The 15,163-nt window shown below is 40.1% G+C and overlaps 1 protein-coding gene across 4 annotated transcripts in view; it reads left to right on the forward strand.

The window, feature by feature from the left end:
• LOC106789631 (protein grainyhead) overlaps nucleotides 1-14,837 on the forward strand; it is a 70,098-nt gene extending 55,261 nt beyond the window's left edge. For 2 of the 4 annotated variants that reach the window (XM_014754017.1, XM_014754026.1), the window contains exons 5-15: nucleotides 5,490-5,850; nucleotides 5,926-6,309; nucleotides 7,669-7,928; nucleotides 9,181-9,349; nucleotides 10,378-10,489; nucleotides 10,757-10,851; nucleotides 10,943-11,113; nucleotides 11,217-11,402; nucleotides 11,749-12,201; nucleotides 13,052-13,116; nucleotides 13,947-14,837. In XM_014754017.1, coding sequence (XP_014609503.1) covers nucleotides 5,490-5,850; nucleotides 5,926-6,309; nucleotides 7,669-7,928; nucleotides 9,181-9,349; nucleotides 10,378-10,489; nucleotides 10,757-10,851; nucleotides 10,943-11,113; nucleotides 11,217-11,402; nucleotides 11,749-12,201; nucleotides 13,052-13,116; nucleotides 13,947-14,229 — 2,539 coding nt within the window. In that variant the 3' untranslated portion in view covers nucleotides 14,230-14,837. The remainder of the gene's footprint in view (nucleotides 1-5,489; nucleotides 5,851-5,925; nucleotides 6,310-7,668; nucleotides 7,929-9,180; nucleotides 9,350-10,377; nucleotides 10,490-10,756; nucleotides 10,852-10,942; nucleotides 11,114-11,216; nucleotides 11,403-11,748; nucleotides 12,202-13,051; nucleotides 13,117-13,946) is intronic. The other 2 variants (XM_014754035.1, XM_014754043.1) reach the window with 2 other exon arrangements.
• Nucleotides 14,838-15,163: the final 326 nt, after the last annotated feature.

Here is a 15,163-nt window from a genome sequence, read left to right on the forward strand (position 1 = left end):
TATCTATTTATCTTTTCCTGTAATTTTTCACTCGTCCAATCTAATCGTACCGTATGTAACATTCTCGACGAAATGACTTAATTGTACCTCGTCTACCATTTTTCGCATACTTGAACTTTGGTAAAGTAATATTTCTAAATATATGATAATTTGTATACCATGTACCATTATTCTTACACGATACGGAACGAATATTATATTTAAAGTGCAACGTACTGAATATTACTTAGAAAGGAATGATAAACCGAAAAAAGAATATAAAAATATAGTAGTAGAAGTTAGGGGTTACGGAGGAGGGGGGTTGATCGTTGAATCCATGAAGAGGACCAGTCGTCGTTATTACGCGTTTCGTTTCGTTTCGTTTCGTTCCTCAGTTATCGTTACGCGGAGATCTAGTTAGGGACAGAGCGCGCGTGCAGAAGACGTGGCGTGCCTACTCTCCTGGCCTTTGACCCACCTGACGAGTCGGCGAAGCGGAGGAGAGCCCAGTGTCACGTCGTAAAACGAAACGGGCCAGAATAACCAGAACCAGAACCAGAACCAGCCTTGCCGTTCGCCTTCTGACCACTACAGATAGCGAGCACGACGACGATCAGTACCATGCTCCGTTTTCGCTCTTCGATCTCTGCTTTCAACTCTTTCTCCTTCTCCTTGTCTTCTTCTTATTCTTATTCTCATTCTTCTACTGTGCGTAGTATATGCTCGACACGTAGCGCCCGCGCGAGCCAGTCCTCGTTTATTTAAATTTACGATTGTAAAACTTCGTAATGCTTTCACTGAACGAACGTATAACCACCACCACCATTCAGCTAAATATTTGTCTTTTTCCGTTTTCTTTCCCTTAACTCAACTCGTATAGGATTTTGTAATTCATCCCTTTTTCCATTTGTTTTCTACTTGATTGAACTTATTCCGTTGACGTTAACGACTAAACATTCTCAACCCTGATAAAGGTAAAACGTGAAAGAATAACGAACTCTTAGACCTGTACGTTTGACCCGCGCATTTGCATAAGTCACGAACATAGATAAAAATCATAGTTGACATTTTTTAAAAGAAGGGAATAAGTTTTGAAAGAGAAAAAAACAAAATGAAAAAACAAAGAGGCCTGGAAAAAAGTCATAATGCAAACGGGATTATAGTGTATAATCTTTTTTGGAAATATAAACGGCGGTCAAGGAATCCAAACGAAGGATTCTTCCAAGAACGGAATAATATTCCTAGAACAAAAGCGGTATTACGAGAAGAGGCGGAGGAGGAGGAGAATGAGGATGAGGACAAATCGTGAGAAGTGGCAGAAAGTGGTCGGTCACGTTTCGTGCATTTCAATTCGTTCGTGCCGCCGTCAACGAAAAGACGAGAGGCACGTGCTATATGCACAGGTGCTCCACGCTTACTTTGCGCGCGCGCAACCATCGCTGCGTGCTCGTAAAGTCACCAAAAAAGAAAAAGAAAAAAAAGTAGAAAAGAAGAATGAAGATGATTCGTAGACATTCGTAAATGAACGGAGACAACAGACAGAATACGATAATGAAGAGCAAGTATGAACGAGTAGGTAAAGAAACAATGATAATCGAGGGAGTGACCGAAACAAGAAGCTGTTAGGATGAACTATATTATTAGGACCTGTCTTTCGAGTTTCACAGTACCTCATTATAACATACGCACACCACATAACTCTTCTAACCCTCGTGTAAATATACCGAAATGCACATGCTCGAGCAACATAAGATAGAACTTGATTTCCGGTTTGAGAAATGCCGATTCCGGTTGCGAACGGATCCTACGAAGGTACGACAAAAAGAAAAAGAAAGAAAAAGAGAGAGAAAGAGAGAGAGAGAGAGAGAGAAGAGCCTGTTAGTACCGCAAGCAACGTACCGCAAGCGCCGCAGGTTGCGATCGTGCGTGGAACCAGAGGATGGAGGGAAAAGGGTACACGTATATCCGTGCGTGTCATGACCCTGCCGGCGACCTCGCGACCTCGAAGCTTCGCCTATGTGCACGTGTGTTTCTACCTCTCAGCAAGCGGCACAACCTGCCTGCCTATCTTGTCCACTCGTCGACGCTATTCCTCACTATTAACGTACTCTCCAAGTATTTCCCTTGCGATGGACTTACCTCCTCACTCACGAATTTCTACGAGACATGTGTATATCTCTCTTCTTCTTTTATTATTCTTCAATTATTCTTCTATATGTAATCAAGATATTTGACAAATACTCCTTCTTATTTCATTTGAATTTTCAGCAGTTTGTATGCTTACCTCCAACCATTGTTACGAACAAGTAAACTCCCCCTAGTACACTACAAGCTAAAAGAAAAGAAACGGAAATACCAGGCCGATTGTCTTACGGTTTTCGCTGAGAAGGTGAATTACATGAACGCGCGCGTAAAACGTACTTACTTATAATATATACGCGTACGTACGTTAACCTAGTCACATTTTTTATTTGCCATAGACGTACCGAATAACCTCGAGGTACGTACGACCGATGACCTCTCGCGAGTTATACCTAAGATTTTTCCGCCCGTACCTTGCGAAGTCTCTCCTCTCTCTCTCTCTCTCTCTCTCTCTCTCTTCTTTTCCCTTCTCTTTTTCTAACCTTTTACTCCTCTGTACTCGCCGTTTCAATTTCTTCAACGTAGCTTTATCCCAACGCAACCTCGGCCTCGCGAACGACCATTGCGTTTCACGAATCCCACTCTCTTTTCCCTTTTGGTATCCTCTCCCTATTCGTTTATTCATTCGTTTACAGCGAGGAATATTTTGATATATTTTCCTACGATAAATCCTTCGGATGCTCGTGAACTTTTAACTTTAATAAAAGAAAATTCATTTCTTCGAACGTGTACTTAAGGATTAGCATCGCATTACTCGTACAGCGAAAAGAGTTGCGAGCAGGAACGTAGGATCCATTTCACATAAGCCGAATTCATGAGCTCTCGTTCAATCGTTATGCTACTACTACTACTACTACTACTATTACTAGTACCTCCGGGCTATGACGGATTTCCTTCATCCCTCCCCTCTTATTGTTAGTTATTCCAAGATATTCTACGTGGAGGAAGAAAAATTCCTCGGGAACACCCGAGGTAGTGTAGTAAGTTCTTTATTCTAAGGTACAAGTGCGTCAGAGATATGGCGTCGACGGGACTCTTTCTCTCTCTCTCTCTCTCTCCCTCTCTCTCTCTCTCTCTGGTCGTTGGGTTTCTCCTTGATGCTCTCCTCACCTGCGTATGTAGTTCTACCCTTTTCGACGCACAGCCTGCTCGAGATCTCTCGAGGAGGCCAGACGAGTCGGCGAGTGGAACATTCGCAAAGAGATAGAAAGAGAGAGGACAGGGACAGGGATCAGGTATCAAGTGGAAAAAAAGACCCATTGTGCGGAAGCATCTGACCGTAGGGTTGGTTGGTGCCACGGTGTGCTGGTGGTGCCATTGCCGATGGCTATGGCGATGCTGATGGTGATGGTGATGGTGATGGCGGTGATGGTGGTGTTCGACGAACAGGAGCAAAGAGCGTTTCTTATACCAAGGGTTCAAAAGAGAAAGAGAGAGAGAGAGAAAGAGAGAGAGAGATGCTCGGGGAACCTGGCGAAGGTTGCCGCGACACGTTTGCAAGGCCGAAAGCGAGAAAGAGAGAGAGAGATAGCGAGTGGAGGGGAGTAGAACGATCTTCCCTGTGAGATGGGACGGAAGAATGAGAAAAAAGAAAGATCTCGCATGCACCGACAGCGTTGGCAGTTTATAAGGGTTCCCTCGTACTCCGTGGATACGTATTATCATGCTAAATATAACATGTTAACTACTTCGCATAATGCGGCGCGAGATTCTCTCTCTCTCTCTCTTTTTTTTTCGGTCTCTTCAACGCTAGATTACAGGGAGTCTCGCATTTCTACCGCTTTTCCTTGTTGAAAATTTTATTGCCATTGCTCTTGACAGATGCGTTGCAACGTACAGAAAGTACTAAATATAAATAGATATGTTAATATAATAAAGATTTTTTATCCTCTTATCCAAAATTTTTTTTTTTTTTTTTTTTTTTTTTTTGATAAAGAAGATAACTGGTACAAAAGAAATATCAGTGAAATGTATCATATAACGAACAATAATACAGTTAATTTTAGAACCGATACTAATAATTTAAACAGCACATATAACGAAATTTTAAAATTTAATTACCACAACAAGACACGTAACAGAGGTTACAATAATAATAAAGACATCTAGATTAGGAAACACCAGCTTAGAGGTAACCAGTAGTGTTCGAAAAGTTATGGTAGAATAACGTTTTTAAAAATTGACTCTATATATAAGATAGTGAAAACTTATGACTGTAATAAAATTGATGTTATATTGACTTATGAACATAACTATCAAGGTAAAATAACGCTATTGTAAGTTTTTTTGGTATTTGTATAAGAAATAATATGTCATAATAATAAAAAAAATTTTAGTTGCTGAGGAAGTCTCAAATAGAGACGAAACGTTCAACGGATAAATGTATTGTTCTTATAAATTAAACCTGTCCACAAAATAACTTCCCTAAGAATTAAACTTAGTAATAATAAATAGATATGTATTCTCTCGTCTCGAATAAGCTTCGTGGTTTTGTTTAAAAGTTAGAAGAAAAGAAGGATCGAGAGAGAATTAACGATAAGGTAGGAATTTTGTAAGGGAATGTATAATATAGAGATCGTAGTGCAAATAAAAAAAAAAAAAAAATGAAAAAAAGAAGAAAAAGCAAAGCACATCGAATTGGTGACGATGAACTTGATTCTATCTCACGCGATCGTCGAGTTCTGCTTGCCGTCCTTGTTGTCTGCCGGGCTGTCGCCGTGTCTCCATTCTCGAAGGAGACACATATCGGATGATTGACCTGAAACGACATATCGTCTAATTATATCGTCGAACGAAGGATACCCCATAGTAAGTCGGAGAGAATTTCTTTGTAACGCTTTAATTGGTTCCGTCCAACGTCGGACAGCGTACGGTTCCCTTGTCATTATGAAATTTTTATCTTATCTAACGTAGACCGAAAAAATAACGATCGATTCGTATCTGCGGTGAAACAATCGATCGATAACGAATGTTACAAGGTGTCGATTGATCGAATATTTTTGAGAACAAAACTAGGATCATCCTCGCGATCGATGTTAGAAATTAATTGGGAAAGAAATAAAAAGAGAAAAAGATATTTGAAATGAAACCGGTTCGATACCTTGACTGAAATAGATCCGTGCATAGAGGCAAAGTTATCGTCGATAGGCAAAGAGAAAGAAAATCTTGGCCTCGATATACGCGACGACTACTTGTATGGGATGGAATTCGATAGGTGCCCTTAGAAAGAGTAGTAGTAGTCGAAGGGTGAGGAGGGGAGAGGGATCTGACGACGGGATCGATGGCAATTCGCGTCGAACGATGCAAAGAGCGTAACGTCGATTGGACGCGACGAAGTTAAAGGTCGATTCCCCTGTTGACTGTTAAAGGGGTGTGATGAGCCAGAAGCTGCTGGTGCAGGAGGCGCCTGGCTCCGGTTCCAGTTCGACAAATCGCATGGAAGGCGGCGAAGGCGCCGGAGGAGGGGAACTCCATCATTTCCTCCACCAGTACAACCAGCAGTCTCACAGTCCTGGCCAGAGTCTACAGGGTGGGCTTCCTCTTCCACTGAGCCCGCAGTCCCTCCGACACGACGGTTCCTCCAGCACCGGTATTACCGGGGTCAAGAGGGAACCCGAGGATCTCAGTTCCTCTCGCGGAGCTCAACAATCTAGCAAACGTCACAAACAGGCGCAACCGGACAGTCCCACGCCGCCGGGAATGTACCATCATCATCAACATCAGCTACAGGTACGCGTACAAAATTCTTTCTCCTTATAATACAGTTATCGTTCGATTAAACAAAATCGTTTTTTATTTTTGCAGGTGCAACAATACGGTAGTCCGTACGACCCGTATACCTCGTGCAGTCCAAGATTGCAGTCGACTGCATACACTTCGACGTCCGGAACGAGTGGAGCAAATAACGCGAATGCTAGTGGCATTCATCAGGAAACAACAGCGGTTTACGTAACGGGGGACGCTCTTCCACCGCTAGCATCCTCAAACTCCTCCTCGTTATCGACGAGCACAGCCTCCTACACGAGATACGAGGTTGTACCCAGTTCTTACGCGACGACGCACGCGATACGTTCCTCGTCGAGCAGCAGCAAAGTTCTCACCGTCGATTTACCGAGTCCTGATTCTGGGATCGGTGCCGACGCTGTTACGCCTAGGCAAGATCATCACGCACCTACGACCCTCCATCAGGTGACTTATTTGATTATTTCATTATCGCTCGTATAAATAGTTTCATCAAAGATTCCCTTCATTTTTCCTTCTCGATATGTTGAAAATAAAAAAGAGACGACAAACGGTGCGTGTAAAAAAAAAACATAAAGAAAAAAAATAAAGGAAAAGAAATAATTTAATAGTATCGTCGATCGTATGATTAATTAATACGCGAATAACCGTGGCTTCGACGGTCGACACGTAATTGAATTTGCACGACTCGCGTCTGGTAGAAAACGTACATGCGCATTACGTGCACGATAGTTGATAATCATTTTAATCGTTCCGTCATATCGATGTAGGAGAATTCTTGACCGATCTAAAGATAATTCGTCTTTCCTACATGGGTATCAGTCATAAGTAATAGTTCACTTCCGGAAATGTTTAATCGCGCGTTATTTCTACCCGGCCAAGAACCACGCTCCAAGAGAGTAAGTCATTAGCATTACAGTCGACATTACGAATTAGAAAGCACGCGTTCGTTCTGCTTCGCTAACACGGGAGGTACTGAAAACGAAGTTTAAAATGCTCCCGCCATAGGGAGTCGACCACGAGTGACTGCACCTATCCTCGAAACCTATTCAAAAGCTAAAAGACCTAAGTATCGCCTTACTATAATGTTTCTGTCCTACATACAACTAACCCACATTTGCGTAATAGACTTTTTACTTAAGGAATATTAAATAATAAACTACGTGATTGTTTTATCAATTATATTATATTGTCTTTATTATTATATTTTTTATTTTTAATATTTTTTTTACCACGATAAATCCTTAACTCGACACCTCGTTAAATTATTCATAATTTATTTCGATAGAATAAAACGCGTAGTTAACGTGCTATCTAGACAATCGTTGTAAACGATAATTCAAAAAGATTGATGAATAGTTTTACCGCTAAATTGAAGATATTAAAACGACGCTTATCTTCCTAGAAGTAAGAATAAATTTGTTATGGGATAAAGATGTAACGCGAAATGGATGCGTTTGGTGAACCAATCTATTAGTCGTTCGCAGTTGTAAACTCGTACGATTTCGTGCGGTCGTCGGTCGATTTTACGAGACCGCACACCGCGCCGTTTTCTTCTTTTTCATCGTTTTATCTCGCGGTAAAACGAAGCGCAACGATTTATCTCGTAGAAAAGTAAGTACCTAAGTACTTGCCTGTTTATTACGTACACAAGTACTTTCTCGAGTACTCCGAACTCGTTCTTATTTTTTTTTAATCGATCTTGTTTATTCGATCATCGATTTCTACTACATTTCTTTTATTCATTTCCTCTATCTTTTATTTTCTTTTTTCTTAATCATTAATATCATCCGTTATGTCGTACAGTCGTCCTTCGATTATACGGAACTGTGCCCCGGAGGAACGGCAACTGGTTCAGCGGTTGTTCTCGAGAACGGCGCCGTGATACATCACCAACCTCTTCAACTGCAGTTGCAACAGAGCCACGCGCAAGCACAGGTGCAACGTGGTGGTCTCGTCGCGGCAGGTACTACTAATCCTACCACCAATCCGAATCCACCTAGGTCAAGGCCTTGGCACGATTTTGGAAGACAGAACGATGCCGACAAGATACAGATACCAAAGATGTAAGTCTTTCACATTATTCTTTTTCCTTTTACAAAGAACTAGGAAAGAAAAACAATTAAATTTTGACAGAATTTACCATCCGAACGATACTTTAGTCAATCGATTTGACACAAATGACTAACTCGTATAGAAAACATTAGTTAAATTAGAAAGGGAAGGGCCAATAAGTGACTTTCCTAACTTGTTGAAAAGACGAGGAAGAAGGGAAGTTGCGATCGTTGCTAAAAGGATTAAAAGGAAAATAAAAAAAAAAGTTAAAAAAAAAAAAGGATATAAGGTAAGTCGAAAGGAAGAGAGGTAGTTTGTATCGATCTTACGCGTAACGTACACACACAGGAGAGAGAAGAAGTTATAATAAGGTATCTACAGCAAGTAGGCGGCGTGGCAAGCAACAGGAGCAAAGAGCGTGTACGCGTACAGGACGTTCACCCGTCCTGTATCCCGCACTCGGATACAGTAGATAGTTACATAGGTATCAAAGAAGGAGACTCCGAGTCGACTTACTCCATTTATCGTCTCGCTGATAGAGATAACAGAGTCCTGCCTACCGATCTACCTATCGAGCCAACAAACTCAAACGAGACGAGAAGAAACCCGCACGTTTAACAGTTTCATACCCTTTCTTTTTTTCTTTTTTTGTACTTTTGTTCTTTTTCTTTTTAACACCGACGAACTAAACGCGAAAAGACGAAAACGTGTACCCTTCTTTTCTCCCTCCTCTTCGATTGTCCTCTTTGTTTTTTTTTTTTTTATTTTTTTATTTTTGAGTATTAAATTGAGAGAACTCGATTAAAAAGATAACGAGAAAAGGGGGCAGGGGGAAGGAGAAAAAAAAGGAAAAAAAAGAAGGAAAGGAAAAGAGCCTGTTAACAGGAGAACCACGTCGATTTGCATATTTATTGCTTTATTAAGTGTATTTACGTTTACCGAGATAGTCGAGAAAAATCCGTGAGAAGAGTGTGGAGGGGCGAGGAGGGGGGGGGGAGGGCGGCTTATGTCGGCGAATAAAGATAAACGGAGAACGAGAGGGAATGTCTTTGCCAATTAGTTACCGACCTCGCGCCGATTTTTTTTTTTTAACCACCACCACCACTTTTTTTTAGCCAGAAGATATTTTCAAGTATAACAAAATTCGCAGGAGAATGATTTCTTTCCCCCCAAGGGTACCTTCCTGATATATATATATATATATATATGTATATACGATTTCGTTCAAATATTATATTCATACATTTGTTTTTTATCTTCCAGCTTTTCGGCGTACGGTTTCAAATATCATCTGGAATCTCCCATCAGCACTTCTCAAAGACGCGAGGATGACAGAATAACGTACATCAATAAGGGTCAATTCTATGGCATTTCGCTCGACTATGTACCGGATCCGGACAAACCGCTTCTTAAATCGGGACAAACGGTTAAGGTAAGAATCGTGTGTTACGCGTAATCTTTGATCTTAAGTTGAAAAATGATTTTTTTGATTTAGCGAATAATCACGCGAACACGCACGTACGTACGCACGCACGCACGCAGGCAGGCCAACAGATACGAATGAAATAATACATGTGTAATAAAGTAAGAAAGTATCATAGGTACTCAGTATAATCAAATCCGATTATCATTGACTCCTACAGCGCAATAGAAAACGCGGCTACGCTTTCTCTCTCTCTCTCTCTCTCTATCTCTTTGACACACACACACACACCCTCTCTCCCAAAGGTTTTTTCGAAAGAGAAAGAGAGGAGCAAAAAGAAGATCGAAGAAGTCGAGCTAGCTCGTTTGTTCTCGCGAGTCTAATTGGCAGCCCGGTGCAACCGTTAGCAATTTCCATTCTGATAAAGGTGGCTATTTTTTTCTTTCCTACCCGCCAACGAGTTACGACTTCCTCGTTAATTGCTAATCGAGCTAGCGTCCAAGGCGTGTGGCGACTAGAACGGTATAATACACCTACCTACACTGTATTCTCCCCACCTTATACTATATTCTACTCTACTCCATACTCCCCCTATGGCTAATAAGAAATCAAGATGTAAGTGCAAGCGTGTAACTCGACTTCTTATTCCCGAGCGATACGTTTCTCGTTTTGTTTTCTCCACTCTCCCTTTTTACCTCTCTCACTCTTTTCCTCTCCTGATCCATATTTTCCCAGCACACATGTAATTGTTCGTTCGTTCACCCGAAACACGAAAAATCCGGTAGCAATGGATTTGCACGCGCGCACGCGAGTTACTCACTCGCCCGTGTTTTCTGTCTGTTGGTGTTTATCGTTTAACTCTCCTATTCGTTTTTTAGTTTCCCTCTATATATATTTTTTCTTTTCCTTTTTTTCTTTTTCCAATGCATTAGAAACGATGAATTAGATCGATCGATTGGAGAGACACTTTCGATATTATTTACCATGTACGTATAATAATAGTAATCATCATTTTCTTTTCTATTTTTGTTGCGTAGAGCGTGGTTATGCTGATGTTCCGGGAAGAAAAGAGTCCCGAAGACGAAATAAAAGCATGGCAATTCTGGCATGGTAGACAACACTCCGTAAAGCAACGTATTCTCGATGCTGGTAAGTTTCTTCAAAAATTCTCTCTATATCAATTTAAATATAAATTTATTATAATTCGTTGGAAATAAAAGCGTGTTATTTGCGCAAGCTATCAGGAATGGAAAGTATCGATAAGGGGTAAGATCGTGTGCAACAGTATTCGTACTAAAAGAAAAACTTGAAGAATAACGCGACAAATGTTCTACAATTTTATAATGCAAACGAAATAATTTATCGTTGCAATAATTACATTTGTCATCGTTTAATATATGTTTCACATTCTTTTAGACACGAAGAACAGCGTGGGTTTAGTGGGTTGTATAGAAGAAGTCGCGCACAACGCGATTGCTGTTTACTGGAATCCCTTGGAATCATCGGCGAAGGTATTTCAAAATGAAAAACTTACATATTTACGATCGAACTTTATTTGATTATTCGATAATTAATATATTTGTTTGATTAATTATCTTGCAGATAAATGTAGCCGTGCAGTGTCTGAGTACAGACTTTTCCAGTCAGAAAGGTGTAAAGGGTTTGCCGTTGCATATTCAAGTAGACACGTACGAGGAACCACCACCACATGCTCACACTTACACACCACCTTCGCATCGCGGTTATTGTCAAATCAAAGTTTTTTGCGATAAGGTAATGAAATTATCGTTGACCCATGATTAAACGTAAATACCACCGTTCGTCACGTAAAAGTCGTGAAAATAAAAATGAAATTTTATTTGAATGTACTTTATAGGGTGCCGAAAGGAAGACTCGAGACGAGGAAAGAAGAGCAGCTAAAAGAAAAATGACGGCCACGGGTAGGAAAAAACTAGACGAACTTTATCACTCGGTCACGGAACGTAGCGAATTTTATTCCATGGTAGATCTTCATAAACCACCCGTATTATTTTCACCACCGGCCGAGCATACAATAGACAAGGTATTCCATCAAATCTAACAAATGGGAATTTCTACAATTCTATGAATAACTATACGATAGGAAATCAAATTCAAAGAACATCTGCACCCCCATTCTTCGATCGCGAGTATTGCACAATTATTAACCAAAGTTTTCATTAAAAAGAACAAATCTTGAAAAAGCGATAAGAAAAAAAACATGCCACGATCCTCTGCTCTCGGCCCTTCGCCACGACCCTCCACCAAATTAGTCGCAAAACAAATATTTCATAATATACGAAATATATATATATATAAGAGAGAGAGAGAGATTCGTAGGGAATAATATGTCGCGATAGATAAAAATGTGTTTCTTCTTTTGACGACAGTTCTCGACGATGGAATTGTCTAGTTTCTACGGAGGCGGTGGCGGCGGTGGAGGTGGTGACACCGACACCTCGTCGCTCAGTAACGGCGAGGGCGGAGGATTGAAGGCTGGGGGTAGCAGCCCATATCCGTGTGGCAGACCAAGCCTGCCAGCCTTGAAGTTCCACAACCACTTTCCGCCCGACAATCTCAGTAATCTACACGACAAGAAGGACTCCTTATTGATGCAGGTGCAGGAACTGCAAGGTTCGGTGCTCCAGGGTGTGCAGCAGGCTGGATTAGCTGGTACTGTAGTCTCAAGTGTCGGTAATCGCCTGCACCTGCAACAACAACCATCTCATTTGCGTCCAGCCGATGCCGAGGAACGCGTAATGCTCTACGTTCGTCAGGAATCCGAAGACGTTTACACCCCCCTTCATGTAACACCGCCGACTGTTCAAGGACTGCTAAATGCTGTAAGAACCGAGAGATCTTTTCTACACCAATAAACACACGTCACATTTATCGACAATCCTCCCCGATATTATATACAACTTATTATCTATATCCAAATCCACACCTACTAGCGAGCAATTCTTTATTTTTTTAATCACGTTACGAACGAACCCTCATATTACATAGAGTATTGCTCTACCTTGACAATTATCACTAACTTATCTATTACGTAAATGCATAAAACGCAAATATAAATGCACATTATACAAACATTACACACGGGGTATTCAGGAAAGATTATTCACCGAATATTATCCATGCATGTTGTTGTGCTATCAAGACAAAATAATCAATTCGTTTGCACTGTATCAGTCGCTAATTAATATTAATATTGCGCATGCCTGACTGTTTCCAAAAATCCTATATTAATAATCGCGTGTATTAGACACGCGAAGGAAGAAAACAGTAACAACGGTATATGTATATGCTAGATGTGATGCTATCGAACGACGAAAAATGTTCGACAATGAGACTCTCGTCGAGAATAACCGTCGTAATGGTGCACGACAAATCTCTGTTAGTTGCACTATAACGAATGGGGTGTTTTTTTTTATGAAAATTAATGTAAGAAAAAAGTGGAAAACAATTGATATTATTCCGGCCCGGTCGCGGCAATTCTCTCTCTCTCTCTCTCTGCCTCTTTTTTCTCTATCTTTTTCTTATACTCTTAGTCTTTTTCTTTCTTTTTTTTCTCTTTCTCTTTCTCTTTCATTCTTTTGAAGAAAAGAAAGTGTAACAAAACGAGCACGAAAGAACGAAGATCCGTACCACTGTCAAAATTCTAATATTCTACTTTTTTCTATTTTGCAGATTGAGTCAAAGTACAAAATTGCATCCTCGAGTATTAATAACCTCTATCGCAAAAACACAAAGGGGTAAGTTTAGTAGAGTGTCATCTTTACTTGCATGCACGCGTTACGTAGTGCATGCCATAACGGTGACATTACCTGACTCTCCGGTTTGGTAGTCTTTCTCCTGCTATTACACGCGTTCTCTTGCGAAAAGTAAAATAAAACGAACGATCTACGATATTTGATAAAACTGTTTCCTTAGGATTTTCAAATGCGCTCTCGTTATTTATACCGTCGCAAACTTTGGCATCAAATTTACTACTACTACTACTACTACTACTACTACTACTACTACTACTACTACTACTACTACTACTACTACTAACGCTGCACTCTCTTTCATCTTCCTCTTTTTTCCGTTTTCTTCATATTTTCTTAATTTCTCTTTCTTTTTCTTTTTGATTTGTTTGTTTGTTTTTTATTTAAAGCACTGACGCTACATACACGTTGCTACTGTTACCATATTATTTCGCTTGTCACGCAACAGCTTCGCTATCTATCAATGGCCACGCAAGCAACTGCATTATTTTTTGCTTGGCTACATTATTGTACTAACATTTGGCATGTGTTTTAGCCTAAATAGAAAAAGAAAACCCACGTGTTACGTCTGTCTTCCTATTCTTCCTGATAATCCCTGTTGTCCCGTCGTTACTATAGTCGTGCGACACAAACGTTTTTTTGTTGTTATATGTATGATATATCTCCTATTATTAGCGAACCGCGATACTCAGTATATACTTTCTCTGCTGAGAAAAGAAGAAGAAGAAAAAAAAAAGGAAATAGTAAAACATTCTTCTAAGAATTGATGATTGAATCATGCTAGAACGTATTTTTGTTTGCTTTGAATGTTTCAGCATTACGGCGAAAATTGATGACGACATGATCAGATACTACGTGGACGAAGATTTATTCCTTTTGGAAGTGAGTCATTCGAGATTGACCGGAGACCCAGAAAGAAATTCAACAAATCCTGGCTCGCCAAGTGATCCAAACGATCCCGGTGATGCACCCTCGAGTGGTTACGACGTGACCCTCATCGAACTATCCTCGTCGCCACCTCATCTCGCTCATTCACCCCTCTCCAATTCGACCCATGCGCATGCACACGCGCACGTTCACGAAAGTGGAAACACGTGAGGATGGGCACTAAGATGTTGGGACCTCTTAGAACCTTTCAACGTGTAAATAGTAAAACGCGTTAAGCCAATTGCAAAAGATAATTCAAGTTCTCCGAAGAGTTATCCGAAGAATTATCCGAAGAGAATTATTCGATAATTAGGAGAATGTTAAATCGATCTCTACTGGCGCAAAATATCGAACGAGTTTGAACGTTCGTTTCCTCTAGTTTCGTCGAAATCGAGAATAACAGCTCGATTGTCATATTTTAACCCTTTACGTCAATCGATCAATCAATAATGAGGCTTCCTGAGAGATGGAAGAAGGTAATAAAGCAAAACGGTTCATATATAAAACAGTAAATCAACCTCAAACAACAAATATCGTCTATTGATTTCGCATAAAAAAAAAAAGGAAGAAACTTATGGGACACCCTAATACTGTGCATAAAAAAAAGTTCAACTATCGGTAGTCACAATGGAATTAACGTGGCTGTCTATAGTAGTAGTTCAGCGATATAATGAAATTGTCACTTGAGTGTTCAACTTGTTTTTTATAAAGGAAATTTTGTTTTATTATTTTTCCATCTGTCATCTGTACGCCATTTGCTATATGTTACCGAAAAAACGGTAAAGGGTTAATCTTACATATTTTTAATGTCCTCAATAACTTTACGAACGAGTAAACGAGTTTTATTAAAGACATTTTAATAAAGATAAATTTGTTTCAAATGAGAAACGTGTAGAATTCGTGGAAAAATTAGGCCGTTGCATCTCTTCAAGAATTTCTATTTATTTGGAATGAAGAAGTGCTTACTTGTTAACTCGTTAGAATAAGAAGAAGAAAAAGAAGAAGAAATGAAAAAGAGAAGACAAGTATATGTATATGCTGCGATTTATGCGTATCATAAATATCCACGAAACGAAATTAAAATATTTTTAGAATCAGAGAGATG

Source organism: Polistes canadensis, unplaced genomic scaffold (genome assembly GCF_001313835.1).
Source record: "Polistes canadensis isolate GaletaPanama2010 unplaced genomic scaffold, ASM131383v1 scaffold_6, whole genome shotgun sequence".
Lineage (NCBI taxonomy): Eukaryota > Metazoa > Arthropoda > Insecta > Hymenoptera > Vespidae > Polistes > Polistes canadensis.